Source organism: Syngnathoides biaculeatus, chromosome 5 (assembly GCF_019802595.1).
Source record: "Syngnathoides biaculeatus isolate LvHL_M chromosome 5, ASM1980259v1, whole genome shotgun sequence".
Classification (NCBI taxonomy): domain Eukaryota; kingdom Metazoa; phylum Chordata; class Actinopteri; order Syngnathiformes; family Syngnathidae; genus Syngnathoides; species Syngnathoides biaculeatus.
In genome coordinates, this window is record NC_084644.1 from 31,522,443 (window position 1) to 31,538,206 (window position 15,764).

At 40.4% G+C, this 15,764-nt stretch overlaps 1 protein-coding gene across 2 annotated transcripts; it reads left to right on the plus strand.

Annotated features, from left to right (window-relative positions):
- The first annotated feature begins 235 nt into the window (after positions 1–235).
- On the plus strand, positions 236–14,423 carry abhd16a (abhydrolase domain containing 16A, phospholipase). 2 transcript variants are annotated; one of them, XM_061819760.1, is made up of 21 exons: positions 236–350; positions 718–824; positions 1,495–1,546; positions 3,277–3,343; positions 4,001–4,087; positions 5,878–5,963; positions 6,048–6,121; positions 7,523–7,630; positions 7,751–7,865; positions 8,118–8,219; positions 8,300–8,363; positions 8,452–8,501; positions 8,644–8,767; positions 9,224–9,328; positions 9,405–9,468; positions 9,531–9,587; positions 10,457–10,519; positions 11,953–12,029; positions 12,383–12,481; positions 12,552–12,598; positions 14,081–14,423. In XM_061819760.1, the coding sequence occupies exons 1-21, from the start codon at positions 291–293 to the stop codon at positions 14,162–14,164; spliced, it is 1,692 nt and encodes a 563-aa protein (XP_061675744.1). In that variant the 5' UTR covers positions 236–290; the 3' UTR covers positions 14,165–14,423. The 2 variants fall into 2 exon arrangements, with proteins under 2 accessions (XP_061675744.1, XP_061675745.1); XM_061819761.1 differs by lacking the exon at positions 236–350 and having other exon boundaries at positions 671–824; positions 1,495–1,551.
- Positions 14,424–15,764: the final 1,341 nt, after the last annotated feature.

The window sequence follows — 15,764 nt, forward strand, 5'->3', positions numbered from 1 at the left end:
TTGAGAGACACATTTTCAATTACAAGTCAACTTTCGATATGATAATCTCAAGTAAAGTAGAAAAACATTTGGAGTAATTAAGCCCTTGTAATGTGTAATATTAGGAGAAATTTCAGCCTTTTATTTAACTGCAATTCAAACAATCGCAAGCTGCTGCTGTAGGCCACAACATGTCCAGCTGCTCATGCTAACCTGATTCCAGTTCCTTATGCCACTCACCATTACCCCTTAAAGGCACACATCCAACACAAATAACAATACAAATAATAATGTCGCTTTATTAGCTGCTAATGCCAATGCTAATCTATGCATCCAGCAAAACTCAACGCAGCTCATCTAACCGTCTGACGGTAAGGGCATCACACACGTGAGGGACTTGACTGTTTCAGGATTGATTGTATCGCAGCAGGTTCTTTCTTAAAACTGTGTATTCTGGGCACAATCACTTGAAAGTGGCTGTGGATTTTCCCCATGCTTGACTGATCATGACACCAAACCAATCAAAAATATTTTCAACATTATGTACATTTACGTTTTCAAGATGTCTGTTTTTTGTTTGTTTTTTGTGTTTTTTACACTGTTTGACGAATGATTGGAATGGAAAGCTGCGTGTTTCGGTTTCATTATAATAAAGACTACTTTGGAAGGCATTCGCGTTTGGGTAGTTTTGTCCATCGAAAGCCTCTGTTATCGAGCTCGGCTTCCGTCTTTGTCCAGGAAGTATGGCCGGCTGGATGTGGCTCCGTTGTGTTTTCGGTCCTCATCTGCAAAGAATTCACCGCCACCCGGACCCGACTTGGCCCCCTGGACGAGTGGTCAGGACGGTAGGCGCCTGTACATCTTTTATCGTTCACTTCGACGCGGCCGGGTCCACAAAGAGATTCGTTTTTGGTGGCCGCTAGCTGAACATGTAGCTTCGGGGGGCTTCATCCGGAAGTGTCAACTATTGATGAGTGCTTGCTGTCATTATACGAAGTGCCTTAACATGAAAACAATTAATGAAATAAAAGCCCGAAAAGTATAGCCATGTACTTGTTGTGATGTATTCAACGCTTAATCAGCGTTCTCAATGACAAACACTCGCCTATGCTAATGTTAGCATAATTTACATAGCAGTACTCAATCATTTATTCTTTCATTCATGTGCATTTATCACGACTGCTTATAAGTACCGCGATACACTGAGTACACTTTATTTATTCATCAGTATTTCGAGAGATGTTTCTTAATAATGTTTTGTATCGTTGAAATACACAGTCATCAATATGTGAAATACAGAATAACATTTTCCAAATAATGAACAGTCCCCAAATAAGAAAATGTTTAAAACTCCCTTTAAAAAAAAAAAAAGTAAATTCAAATGGCACCGCTCATCTTAAAATTAAGTGCATTCCACGGTTTGGGGGTAGCAAGACTCTGCGTGGCTCTTATCAGCTTTATCACATTTTCATCTCTGTCAAACAACGTTGTAACCTATTTCTTACCTTTGGACAGGGATGGAACTACCAGCCAGGGAGTTTGGAGAAACACACGGACGGCATTCTCAGTTGGGTTAGTTTTCAGTGTTTTGTTAGAGGGAATAGTTTGTAATGGAATATACACGACAGCCCATTCTGGGGAGAGATGGTACAAGCCGAAAGTCATAACTTAATGAGTATAAAGTTTTACTTTTGAGATTAAAGTTGTCGATTCTCAGGAATAAAATCCCAATATTACAAGAATGAAGTCATCTATTTTTGAGAGATGAGGTTTTGTAAGTCAAAGTTGTGTATTTTCCTGGATAGAATTTGTATATTTGTCAGATGTGCTTTTAACACAGTATACAGTGGACACAGCTGTACTCACAATTCAGCACCCGTGGATTCACCTATTCATCAACATTTCAAAAAGATATTATTTCTTGGTCGGGTTGGGGGGGATGCTTATTGGTGACATGTCTCCCCCTTATTCAAGAGTTTTGGGGGTTTAAATGAACATTGTAGTGCAATCATGATAATTTCATTAAATTTTCATGAATTTGCATTATTCGTACTTGTGCCCCATCCCTATCTGGAGCTCTCCCCTGTGAATGTGGTTGAGGGGTCCACTGTGTATTTGATAGGGCTGTGCATATATGGGTGTAGACTCAAATTGTTTGCCAAAGAAATAAGCGCACAATTACAACAAGTCAAAGAATAACACCGTACTTACTTTATTCTGACATGAACTGCAAACCGCATTTACTTAAAAATATATATACAGGTACACTATTATTATTTATAGCCTTTGTTCATGGCAGATGCCATTTGAACTTACTGCACATAGTTTCTGGGCATGTATGCTATTGTAGCCACAGTATAGCCCTCCACCAATATCTACGCAGACCCAGGCATCTATTTGCCTAGACCCGAGAAACTGCACGGATATTCATGGCAGCGCCACAATCAAAGCCGAAAAGGTGCCATCGCCAAGGTGGATGGCGACCGCAGCAGAATGAATGGGAGAAAGGTGATCCAGGACAGCTTGCCAGGTAGCCAGCCCTGGCTAGATAGCCCACAAGCTAGCTAGAAAGGAGGCAGTAATTCCAGGCAGCGAGGATTCACAGCACCAACGGGCACAAAACCAACCTTGGTTCTACCTTTGACCAAGGCAGAGCAAGGGGTCCTGCTTAATGTAAGCCATTATAAATTAAAAAAAAAAAAACAATCGGACGTTGGAACCAAGAGCCTCCTGTTCAATAGATAAATAAATTGGAGTTTTCATTTGTTTGACAATTTACTTGGAATAATAGGAGTAACAATTTGATTCTGATTTGGAATTCATTCGTTAATGAATCGTGAATCGGAATTTAAAGGGCGGGGCTGAGCCCAGAAAAAAGCTCTGTATTTTGGAGGGTTTTTTTTTTTTTTTTTTGGTGGGGGGCAGGAGGGGGGGTTAAATTATTTATATTTTCAAGAGATCAAAGTTAAAATATTTTTTTAAAACGTGTATATTTGACAAAAAGCCATTTTGAGGGGATATATTTTTTTAGACAAGTCTTAGTGTTGAATCATAATAAAACTGAATACTTTAAAATATAACTTCATAAAATTATGAGTTTAAAAATGTACATTTGAACTCTCTTTACCTGGAATATGTGATTGAAGATTTAAATTTTATTAAATTATTCTTGTAAGATTATGTCTTTAATCTCATTGTGTGATTCATGAATTTTTCCAGCATTGCTCTAATACCCACATAATGTGCTAATGTGATTAAGGTGATGACCATTTGTGCATTTATGTATCGTTTCTCCAGGCTTCAGCTCTGTGGTACCTCTCCTACTGCAGCTCTCCTCTCCTGCTAAGCTATTTGTACGGAAAAGGTAAGAAAAAAAAACCCACACGTCCGAGAAGTTACATGAATTTATTTTTAATGTACCGGTATGTTATTTGAATTTCCCAAACAAAATCATGGAAAGAGCAAAGTTCAGTGTCAGGGTCAAAAACTGTGGCCACCATTAAAACTTTATCAAGTAGTGTATAGGCAATGGTTTAACATTTCAATATTTTAAACTGTCTCACAATTGTAAAAATAAGTTGACCATTGTTAATGGTAGGGGTGACAATGTGTAGTTAACATGCCAGAGAGGTGAGTCCTGACACACAAGTGAACAAGTGAATCCCCAGGACTTGCAGTGGATCGGGACCAAGAACTGCTGTGAATAGCTAAGATCTGTGAATAATTGACGCGACCCCGAGAAGGGGTTTGTAATCGTGTACAGAGGCTGCAAAATGGTGGCAAACAAATAGCCTGCTAGCATTTTATGCAAACGCTATGGAATGAAACTCACCTCACTCACAATGATAAATGTTAAGGATTACAGGCAAATTCTAACGACAAAGTAGACAGTACGAGCTGTTAGTCGCTGGTGTCACAAGAGTAGCAGAAACATAAATTCATTCACAGAATCACTGATTATTAATGAATTACTGGTGATATTGACTGATGGTGGTTCATATCTGTGTGTGTTCTCTTTTAGGCTACATATGCAGCAGTAAGTTGGCGCCAATGAGTCAGTATGTGGCAACGACGCTGCTGTGTCTCCTTGGAGTGGCGTGTCTCCGAGGTGAGGCAGCACAAATGTGTCACGCTTATGCCTGTAGAACGTTTCATCATGTTTGCAATATGCATGCACAATATTCTGGTAATACAAAATTACGACGTTATCTCACTAGCAAGAATGATACTATACCACGTTTTAAGTACCGGTACTTCTGCACCATCTGACAGGCGGAAGGCAGTGTTCCAAAATTGAGACTTGCTTCAGGCTGTGCATTTGTCACTTTTATCAAAATATTGTGCAGTTGTGCCTTGAGATATGAGTTTAATTATCTCTGTGGCCACACTTGTAACTTAAAACAATTTTTTAGCATTACCGTAACCATACGATTAACATACATTTAAAAATGATTGCTCATGTTTACCACACCAGATAAAAATATTGTTTATGATTACTTACGCTATTTTCCAAATTGTTTACTACCAAAACAAACCAATTTATTTGTTTAAAATCATAGGCCAAAACAAAACGTGGATAAAACATTACTATTGCAATTATTGCACTTCGTTACACTGTGTGAAGATTTTTCTTCCTCTGTACAGTCCTCTTTCAGGCGGCATGGTAGACTTTTTTTTTTTAGCATATCTGCCTCACAGTTCTGAGGACTGGGGTTCAAATCCCGGCCCCCCCTATGTGGAGTTTGCATGTTCTCCCCGTGCTTTCGTGAGTTTTCTCCAGGCACTGCAGTTTCCTCCAGCATCTCAAAAACATGCACGGTAGGTTAATTGAAGACTGTAAATCAAAAGTGGTCAATGCGTTGATCGATCACGAGGAAGTCTGTGTTGATCACGGGTCGGCGTGTCAGAAAAAAAAAAAAAACATCAGCGCAATTGTGCACTGTTGATGCAGTCTCTTTGCAGATATTCTGCGTTGTGCACACAAAAAAAATAAAAATACAGTGCAAATTGAAAGTATAACATACAACTATTCTGTTTGTGACAATAATAATGACAACGTCCACAGTCTGGGCAACGTAGAGCAAAGACGAGCTAGACATGCTGCTTATGTTTACTTTCAATATTAATGTAGTAAGTTAAAGAAGAAATGCTGTTGTCTTAAGAATCAATGACTGTTGGAGGATGTGAATAATTGCAGAAAAAGTGGTTAAACTAGATGAGATTTTCTCTTTTCCGAGTGGGAAAGGTCTGGTGTGACGCCAAAGTAGAAAGTGCAAGATGAGATGGTTTGTAATTTTAAAATTCCACCTTTGCACAGCCAGGATGAAAGCACAGACAATACAGTGCACAAAAAGCAAATTCTGTATTTTAAATATATATTTTTATATAGTATAATATATGACATAACATTAATAACATAACATTGGGAGCATCATCAACGCACCTCCCCCATCGTCGGTAGCTCGCAAGAGCCTGGCTGCCTGAAAAGTAGAACTTGGGGTAAAAAAAAAGTCTGGGCACCCATGCTCTAAATTGCCTGCAGCTGTGAATGGTCATTTATTTATATGTGCCCTCCGATTGGTTGGCGACCAGTTCAGAGGGTACCCTGCCTCTCATCCGAAGATACCCAGGATAAGCTCGTGACTCTAGTGAGGATAAGCGGTACAGAAAATGGATGGAAGGAGTTTGGGCTTTTTAACTTTGTAGATACAATTTTCATGTGCTATAACAAAGGTTTATACTGACAGATAAATAGATATTTGTTAGCTTTGCTAGCTTCATAAGTAAAATCGCACTCTATAGTATTGTACCTTATAAAACCGAATATACTGAACTTACAGTGAATCATCTGCTGGCACACACACTTTGACATTTACTCTGTTCTTTTTATTCCACGAGGGTGGGGAAGATGGAAGAGCACTCAGTATCTTGAGTTTATTTCCATTTTGGAGGAGGCGAAGAAAAATCATTCGCCAGACAACAAGGTGAGCTCGCGTCATCTTCAGATGAGGTTTGCTGAAGGGATTGAGAAGAAAAGTAACTCACGTTGTTGTTTGCGTCTCTTGTAGAAGAAATTGAGATGCTACAACTTTGACTTCTCTCACTGGCCTGCAGATTTCAGCTGGACTGAAGTCAGCAATCCGTAAGATTTGATTACTTCACTGTCATTACACACACACACACATATATATATATATATATATATATATATATATATATATAAAATGAATGTTCAGGCAGGCATTATGGTGGACTTACTTGTCCCGGTGAGTACCTATTTGCTCGATTGTTTTCCCCACTTAACTCGAGCGGCGACATGTCAAAGCTCACTTAGAGCAGATTTTTTTTTCTTTTTTCCTTTTTGGCCTGCACAAACACAAAGTGAAAAATGACAAGCGACAACAGGTAACTCTCAAGTAAGTCAAGGTACTGTCATGGTTCTGTAAATGTTTGAACCATCAAAATGCTGTCCTGAAACAATTGTTTCAAACTCACTTTACATGATAATCCTTGAAAACCTTCTTACTCTTTCAGTGAAAACATTTTTGTAGTACAATACATAATTTTCCTCATCTCTACTATTGCTGACTATTGTTGTATGTTTGAGTAATAAAGCCATTTCTACCATGACATACAAGTACCGTAATTCCTGGCCTACAGAACGCACCTGGTTACAAGCCTTACCGAGTACATTTGTAAAGGAAATACCATTTGGTACATACGTACGCCGCAGCTGTGTCAAAGCTGCAAGTGCCCACATTGAAACCCACATTGAAACACGAGATAATAACAAAGAAAGAAGGTACAGAGAAAGAGTTAACTAGCTAACGCTAGTGCTAACGCCAGCGCCGCACTAAAGCTACTGCTAATGCTAACAGGGCTGGTTAAAATAAAACTTACCTGTAAATATCACTGAGACACGCCAGTAACACACCACCAGCACGCTAGCACAGCGCTAACGCTAGCGGAGCACTAACAGGGCCGGTAAAAGTCACTTCCTCGACACATATATTCCACCGGTCTCATTCTTAACTTTTCTGCACGAGTTCCCCCTTGCCGTTAAAAAAAAATGCACAAATTTGCCGCATCACCGCATAAACCGCAGGGGTGAAAGCGTGTGAAAAAAGTTATGGCTTGTAGGGTGGAAATTACGATACATATAAAGCTGATGTCAGATCAGTGACAGTGTCGGCCAATATTCAATGCTCCAATACTGTATTGATATTGTATCAGAACTGAAAAATTTATATCGTGACATCGCTATTGATTATGTTTTTATCATATGAGTATATGATTTCCAATATTATATAGTGCTATTTTCATTATTGGAAAAAAACAGGGCTGCGTTGTGTACTCGACGTTTTTCTAGTCATTGGAGTACAAAACAAAACTCACCGGCAATCCTACTAGTTTCATACCACTGACAGGAACGAGATATTTGTGAGGCTCAACTGAGCAGACTTACATGTAGAATGTGCTTATGTCGTGAATTGTGATCAAAAACTGTATTTTTAATTTTCACGATGTTAACTGTGTGCGACAGGAAGTCGACAAAGGCCGGCGTCTCCCTGCTGAAGCGCGAGGCCAAATCGAGGGGAGCGGCCGACGCCGCGCTGCACTCCGTTCGCACTTTGCCGTGCCACATTGTCAGGTGATTTTTGCTCCTCCGGCTTCATTTCCCACGCTTTTCCCCGGCTGGACTGCCGCTCATGTTTCAGCATTTCGCCATTTTACACGCCACGCCGCTTAGTCATCATTGGTTGTGTTCCAGTTTCCTCATCGTGCACTCGTTTGGGAGAAGGATGTTGTATCCGGGCTCCGTGGGACTGCTGCAGAAAGCCATGAGGCCCATGTTGCTGCAAGGCCAAGCCAAGCTCATTGAGGAGGTAATGCGCGCAGAAAAGTTGGACAGTCACGCTGGGTGACTTCCGAGTTGTTCTCGTTTTGAAACAGGAAATAATGAATAAAAGTGAAGTGATCTGTTCCAGACTTAAACTGTCACCATAGTAATACATTAGCTCTACGGGTAATGTTTGAAAGTGACAATTAAATATGACTAACTCCTGCCCTCAACGCATGATGAGATAAAAAATTAAAGTATGATAAAATGTGATGCAAAATACACACACGCTTCACAGTTTGACGGCCAGAGGAACAAGCTGGTGGCCTGCGACGGCAACGAGATCGACACCATGTTTGTGGACCGCAGGGGAGGAGGCGGAGTAAAGGGCCGCACTCTGGTAAATCTGAGTGGGGGTGTGCAGTTGTTTTTGTGTGCGTGCACAAAGTGAGTTAACGTCTGTGTGTCTTCCTCCCACAGGTCATATGCTGTGAAGGCAACGCCGGCTTCTACGAGGTGGGGTGCATGAACACACCGCTGGAGGGTGAGAACTCGTCTTCCCAAGTATCAAATAATTCACGAACCCTATTTTGGGCCATATTGAGCCGTGTTGCGTTTGATGCGCTCTGCAGGCGGCTACTCCGTCCTGGGGTGGAACCATCCAGGCTTCGGAGGCAGTACGGTAAACTTCTGTTGTTTTATCCAAACAAACATCGCCAAGGTGTTGGGATTCCAGCAGCGAGCATCAGCAAAGGGAATGGCCTCACTAAAGCGATATCTGCTGTTAATGTACAAACAGAAGTGTTTTTTGCCTCTTTTTCCAGGGGGTGCCCTTTCCACAGAATGAGGCCAACGCCATGGACGTGGTCATCCAGTTTGCCGTGCACAAGCTCCACTTCCAGCTCAACAACATTGTCATATACGCCTGGTCCATAGGCGGATTCACAGGTACCACGATACAGTAAAGCCTCGGTTCTCGAACGAAGTTTACAAGGCTGGTGGCCGATTCGCTACAGATACGGCAATGCACTCCCAGCCTAGCGTACTCTACTACTAAAGCATACATTTTAAGCAAAAAATAAATATATTTCTTATTTTATTATATAAATTATTTAAATTATACATGTATTTCTACTATGCAGTTTATTATCAGGAAAAGCTTAAAAAATGCTTTAAAAAGCCAATTTTATTTTTAGGCTTGGAACGCATTATTTCTTTTTCCATTCATTGTAATGGGAAACATCGATTCGGTTTTTGAACAAATCACTTCTCGAACCGTTTTCTGGAATGGATTGTGGTCCAGAGCCGAGGCTTCAGTGTACAAATATTAATATACCTGGGGAAGACTTTACGGTCTACAAATGCATTCCCCCTCCCCCTCCCACTCCCCCTCTCCCTCTGTAGCCAGTTGGGCAGTGATGTCATACCCAGAGATCCAATCGGTGGTACTGGACGCCTCCTTCGATGACCTTCTACCGTTGGCTCTCAAGGTCATGCCTGATAGCTGGAGTGAGTGCCTCCAGGCTCTTGTTGCTTGCCCCTGTCAAATGAGCATCTGCTAACACGTTGGCGTTTTCTCTTTCAGGGCCGCTGGTTCAGTACACGGTGCGGCAGTACATAAACCTCAACGTCTCCGAGCAGCTCCTAAAGTGAGTTTTTGGCGAAGGTTTTCTGGTGATCTGGTGTGACTTGTGCGCTCGCCTCTGCTCAGATACCAAGGACCCGTCTTGCTGGTGAGGAGAACCAGGGACGAAATCATCACCACCTCGTGAGTGTCACCACACGTTATCGGTTGTCGTCGTGGCGCCTCTGTCAAGAAGTGACTTTCTTCAGGCTTCTGAAGAAAAAGTTAAAAAGTGAAAAATGTCCTCATGTCAGAGAACGCAGCCAACTTGCAAATACAATATTAATTTGTTTATTAATTAGATTTGCATAATCCTATATCAACTCAAATGAAATAGAGTAAAATAAAATATTTACAATATAATGTATGTTTTCAAATTTATTTGAATACAGTAGAGAAGTAAATGAAAAAACAAATGTGTTCGATATATTTTTAAGAAATTATTTTAAATACACTTGGTTGTAGAGAGATTACGTACTACATTTTTTCTTTGCTTCATTAATAATTTTAAATGATTAAAAAAAATAATGAATTTGTGTTAAAATAATATAGCAGCATTTCCATTTGTTTACGTGATAATTCAAAATATCCAAATTAAATAATAGCCCACATCAGTAGTACAATGTATAATATTTACAATATTTAATTTCAAATAATTGTAATTATTTTAATAAATTATTCAAATGTGATGTTATTCTTTTTGGAAACATAATAATGTAATATTTACAACCATTTCCTGTCATACTTTTCCTCATTAAGGTCAACTTGAGTTTAAAGAAACGAATAAAAAAAAATTGAACCTACAATAACTTTACAATATTATTTGGGAAAAAAATGTATATTTTTAAATCCATGAACTAGGAATGCTGTACTTAGTAAGATAATCCTTAAAACGGGATATATTGATTAATTACCTGATTTTATTTTAGTTATTTATTTTTGCTCTTGTTGGCAATGCAAAGATTCCGGTGCACTCGCCGTCATTTCCTAACTTGTGGATTGTTGTCGTGCAGGAGTCCAGAGGACGTCATGTCCAACCGAGGGAACGACCTTCTCCTCAAGCTGCTTCAGTTCAGGTGAGTCCTGAGCTATACACAGCGGGGTAATTGGACTTACCAGCGCTCCAACTTGAGAATTTTTCAAGTTACAAGCCATCGCTTTGGTACATACAAATGCGCCAGCGATCGAGTCAAGTGGACAAAAATTTGGTTTGCACGTCCCCGCAAGTAAAGTTCAGATGTTCTACTAGGCTGCAAACTGTACACAGGTGGAACCGGGATTTGAACACAGGTCTTTAGAACATGAGGCAGACTCTCTAACTTAGGGGTGTCAAACTCATTTTTCTTGTGGCTCTGGTTCCCCTCAGCGGGCCGTTATAACTGTGAAACAATACAAATGTTTAATCATCTCATCGTATTTACGTCATCAATTTATGATCTACTTTTGGGATCAGAAAGCAAGGGTAATGTTTATTCAACTGTTCATGTTTGGTAACACAAAAATGCTTGTAATATCTCAACTTGATCATTTATGATGCATGATCATTTGAAATTTCTGTACAAATTTTTACAAGAATAATTGAAATTGACACTCTAGATTTAGCTTTGCGGGCCACATAAATTCATGTGGCGGGCCGGTTCTGGCGCCTGGGCCTGGAATTTTACACCTGTGCTCTAACCAACCGCCAGTTTTTTTTTTAATTGTTTTTATACAATACTGTTTTGTCAAAAACGTGAGCAGAAAAATGCAATTTTGGGAACCCGACATCAGGGGTGTCAAACAAATTTTTGTCGAGCGCCACATTGTAGTTATGGTTTCCCTCAGGGGGCCGTTATGACTGTGACACCCTAAAAATATTTCATCGCCTCATCATATTTGCATCCATTTTTGGAATCAAAAATCAAGGGTAATGAGTTTTTCAACCATTTTTCATGTTTGGTCATTCAAAAATGCTTGTAAGATCACAACGTTGTCATTTATGGGATATGACAATTTGAATTTTTGGTCCAAATTTTCACAAGAACCATGAAAGTTGACACTCCAGATTTAGCTTCGCGGGCCACATAAAATCATATGGGGGGCCAAATAAGATTCCCGGGCCTTGAGTTTGACACCTGTGCCCTACATATTTTAATTTCAGCCTTTGCAGAATCCTATGCAATACCAGTATTGCTTTGACGCCATCGTCACAGAATAGATTGCCGTTTGTTGTCATTATGCATCGTACAACGAGATAGGAGGGCTTCTGCTGTTTCGGTGCAAAGTGGAACGAGCTTTGTTGAAGTGAGTTGAGAAGTTTCATTTTGAGAAGTCCTCATTTGTGGCATTTTTAAGCAATTATCTTTTTTTTGGGGGGGGGGTGCCAATGACTAGCGGATTTTCGTTATTGGAAACAGGGCTCAGTGGTTAATAGCTATGCACACAAATTGAGTTACGAGACTGACAACAAGTTAAACGTGTAAATTCAGTGTAGTCATGTATGAGATGTGTGTGTGTGTGACCTCCTCAGGTATCCCAAAATAATGATGAAGGAAGGGGTCCAGGTGGTCCGACAGTGGCTGAGTGCCTCGACTCACGTAGAGGAAGGTAATATTTTGGTCATCACTATATGTCAGACGATGTCGTTATTTGTGAATTCATTTTAATGAAACATCACAACATTCCGGAAATGTTCACGAAAGCAACTTTGTGACATTCTAAATGGTGACTCTCAATTGCTGAGTCAGGTTTGTTTTGCTGCAAAGTAAAAGAGCTTATTTGTTCTTACGCGAGTCGAATAGCCAATCATGTTAAGTGAACCGGAGATGGTCAGGTGGGAACGGTAGCTGCATTGCAGTGATCAATTTAAAATAATAAGAAAATTAAAAAGCCTGCAAAGCACTGAATCCACAATAAGTGATAAAGCGATATTAACTGCAGTGGCCGGTGCGTGTGTGCAGCGTCCGTGTACAGCGGCTATCAGGTGGACGACGACTGGTGCACGTCGGTGCTGCTCTCGTACCAGATGGACACGGACGTCCAGTTTCCCTGGAACGTCGGTAAGATTGGCTTGGCGGCGTCTGAGTCGTCATCACAGTCAGGTGACACCTTTGTTATCTGTCTGGCCAGGTGAGGACATGACTGTCGAAGGGAAGCAACAGTTGGCTCTTTTCCTGGTAAGGAAATCTTCCACTCGCTGTACTGGGGGTTCAATGTGCCATTAAGGGGCGTGGCCTCACGAGTGACATCAGGCGGTGGAGTCGGGTTGGGTTTTAATTCCGTGTGAGCCTCCGCTCCTTGCAAATGTTCTCGTTTTGTCTTTGAATACTTCCTGGGCAAAAATGAAGACCATTGTTTTCCAAAATAAAAGCAGATTTTTGCTAAAGTTTTTCATTTTGAGTAAGCAAAGATAAATCAGTCTGCTTTCATGGAAGACTCAAATATATAAATACTTGATGAGATTTAGAAGCAATTACCATAATTTCTGGCTTATCAGACGCAACTTTTTTCCAAACACTTTCAACCCTGCTGTTTATGCGGCGAAGTGGCTAATTTGTGCATTTTTTTTTTCCCAACGACCGCAAGTGGGCACTCGAGCGGAAAAGTTAAGAGTGAGACCGGTACAATACATGTGCCGAGGAAGTGACTTTAACCGGTCCGGCCCTGTTACGCAGCGTTAGCTTTAGTGCGGTGTTAGCCCAGTGCTAGCATTAGCTTTAGCGTGGCGGCGCTAGCGTTAAACTCTGTGTACCGTCTTTGTAAATATCTCGTGTTTCAGTGTGGGCACTTGCGGCTTTTACGTGGTATTTCCTTTCCAAATGTTCTGTGTGAGACTTATGACCAGGGGCGCTCTATAGGCCCGGAATTACGCTAGTTGTTGATTAAACAATTGATTGTTGTACCTCTTAAAATTACCCTTACTTTTTGGGCCTTTGTATCTTAAATATACAATTTTTATAATCTTTAAAATTAAGTTATCCTGAAAATTTTTTTTTCCCTGACAAAAAAATATTGAAAAAATATTAAATTCTTCCTGCAAATATAATTTAAGAAATGCAAGCTTTTACTTTTTAATATAAATCTCAAAATATTATTCTTAATTAGCGAACCATCCCTTATTAAAAAATGTCTTTTTTTTTTTTCTAAATATACAACGATCCGCAAAATGTACTTTTTGTCTTCAAAAATGAGCAGCTTGGAAAATGGATGGATGGAAATACACAACCTCTTTGCTCCATTTCTTTTTTCCACTTCTCATATGTTAAGTTGGCCAAATTTTGCCTCAACGGCGCACAGCAAAAAGAACCTCTTAAGTCGAGGTGTCGGCGGAGTGCCAACGGAGCAGAAGTAGCTTATAAAGTGTGTATGAAGAGTTGCGTTTGGACTGGAGCGTTTCACGTTTCCGAGTGAAAGAAAGGTCGGCCAGTCGCCATGGCAACCGCCTCACCTGCGCTCCGAGCCCGACCGCTGTCATATATTTCCTCGGCAGCCGCCTCGTCTTATTGAAGTCATTTAGCATGAAAGGCGAGGTGTGCCATCAATTACGCTTCACGCCACGCTTCCCTTCCTTCCGTTTGCCTCCTGTGGGGGGAGAACAAGCTGTATATAATATATGTATAATCTTCTCTTTTTTTTTTTTTTTTTTCCCTTGCCGGAAGGCTCGCAAGCACATGAGGAACTTCGAGACGACACACTGCACGCCGTTGCCCGCCTCTGAATTTCACTCCGCGTGGAAGCTGTAGGCCGGGCTCAATCAAAATGGCGGCACCCTCGGCATGACGTTTTGATGTTCTTTTTTTTTTTTTTTGCGTTCATGTTCTTTTAAGTCTAGTGCTTTGCTGGCAGCCCACAAACAACTACATTAATACCAATAATAGGGAGGTATTTTTTAAGAAATGCACATTTTTGCATCCTATTTAAAAAAAAAAAAATCCCATTATTTCCCCATTCATATCCTGTATGTTTGATTAAATATGCTGAATAAAGTGCTTCAATGAGCAACTCGGCTGTTTACTTTTTCTTTGACTTTGTTGACGCTGTGTAATTCCAACTTTAATATGGTAAATACAAATCTAACTGGAAGAGTAAAAGGATATTCGTGATCTCATCTTTGCAAGCAACTGAAGGTTGAATTCCACAGGTTTTTGGCTTATGGGAGCTTTAAAAAAAAAAAATCACATCCTCTACAGCTGGACAACAGCGGTTCAGAGTATCTTGTCATCGTAACCAAGCATGGATGAGTACGGATACTGACCTTATCTTAAGGTGTCGGGTACTTGTGGAGGATGATACCCAATACTTTTTTTACGAATACTTGCAGCAAGAAAAAAAAAAAATCTACCATCAAGTCCTCCTTACTAGTGGTTGGCACTACAGTGTGATAGGTTGCTATTAGAAAGAAAAAATACTTATTGAAAATAAATATCTGGAAAATGAATATTTAAAATTGACGTTCTTGAAATTATACTTTTTCCACAAAATAGGTTATCTGAAATCCATCTTGGGAGCCACAGGGGTTTGCCTCACAGTTCTCTGAGTTCCTCGGTTATATCCCGGCCCCGCCTCTGTGGAGTTTGCATGTTCTCCCCGTGCCTGCGTGGGTTTCCTCCCACATCCCAAAAACATGCAACATGAATCGGACACTCTAAATTCCCCCCAAGTGTGATTGTGAGTGAAGCTGTTGTCTGTCTCCATGTGCCCTGTGATTGGCTGGCAACCAGTTCGGGGTGTCCCCCGCCTCCTGCCCGTTGACAGCTGGGATAGGCTCCAGCACTCCTCCCGACCCTCGTGAGGATAAGCGGCGAAGGAAATGGATGGATAGGTTATCTGAAATCCCTATTTTTGAAAATTGGGCTTTTGTTTTTTTTAAATGTTTTATTTTCCTCAACCAGTATAGTTACTTATTCGCACACCCACCTCACACCTTTTGAGAAATCGTGTGTGGAGTTTGCATGTTCTCTCCGTGCCTGTGTGGGTTTTCTCCAGGTACTCGTATTTCCTCCCGCATCCCAAAAACATGCAGCGGAGGTTAATTGGATACTCCAAATTGTCTGAGTTCAGATTGTTGTCTACTCCTGCCCAGCATGGCAGTGAGACTAGTGAGGATAGATGCATTTTTTTTCTCCCCTCAAAGACACAATTTTCTAAAAAATATGAAAATATTTGGAATTGGGCTTTTTTTTCCTTCCCCTTAAAATGGTACTTTTTCTCAATAATATTTCATTTCTAGAGAGAATATGTGACTATCTGAATTTTTTGTCTTAAATATGTATGGAAAAAAATGTCAAAAATTATTACTTTAATCTGAAAAACATTTGACTCATTGCTAAAATACAATAGCTA

What these genes read in the sequence shown, in the direction of transcription:
- abhd16a (XM_061819760.1), top strand. Translation starts at nt 291, where the DNA reads ATGCCAATGCTAATCTATGCATCCAGCAAAACTCAACGCAGCTCATCT. An exon ending in GCTCATCTAACCGTCTGACG is followed by an intron (nt 351 to 717) that starts GTAAGGGCATCA and finishes GTCTTTGTCCAG; the next exon opens with GAAGTATGGCCGGCTGGATG. An exon ending in CCAGTTTCCCTGGAACGTCG is followed by an intron (nt 12,482 to 12,551) that starts GTAAGATTGGCT and finishes CTGTCTGGCCAG; the next exon opens with GTGAGGACATGACTGTCGAA.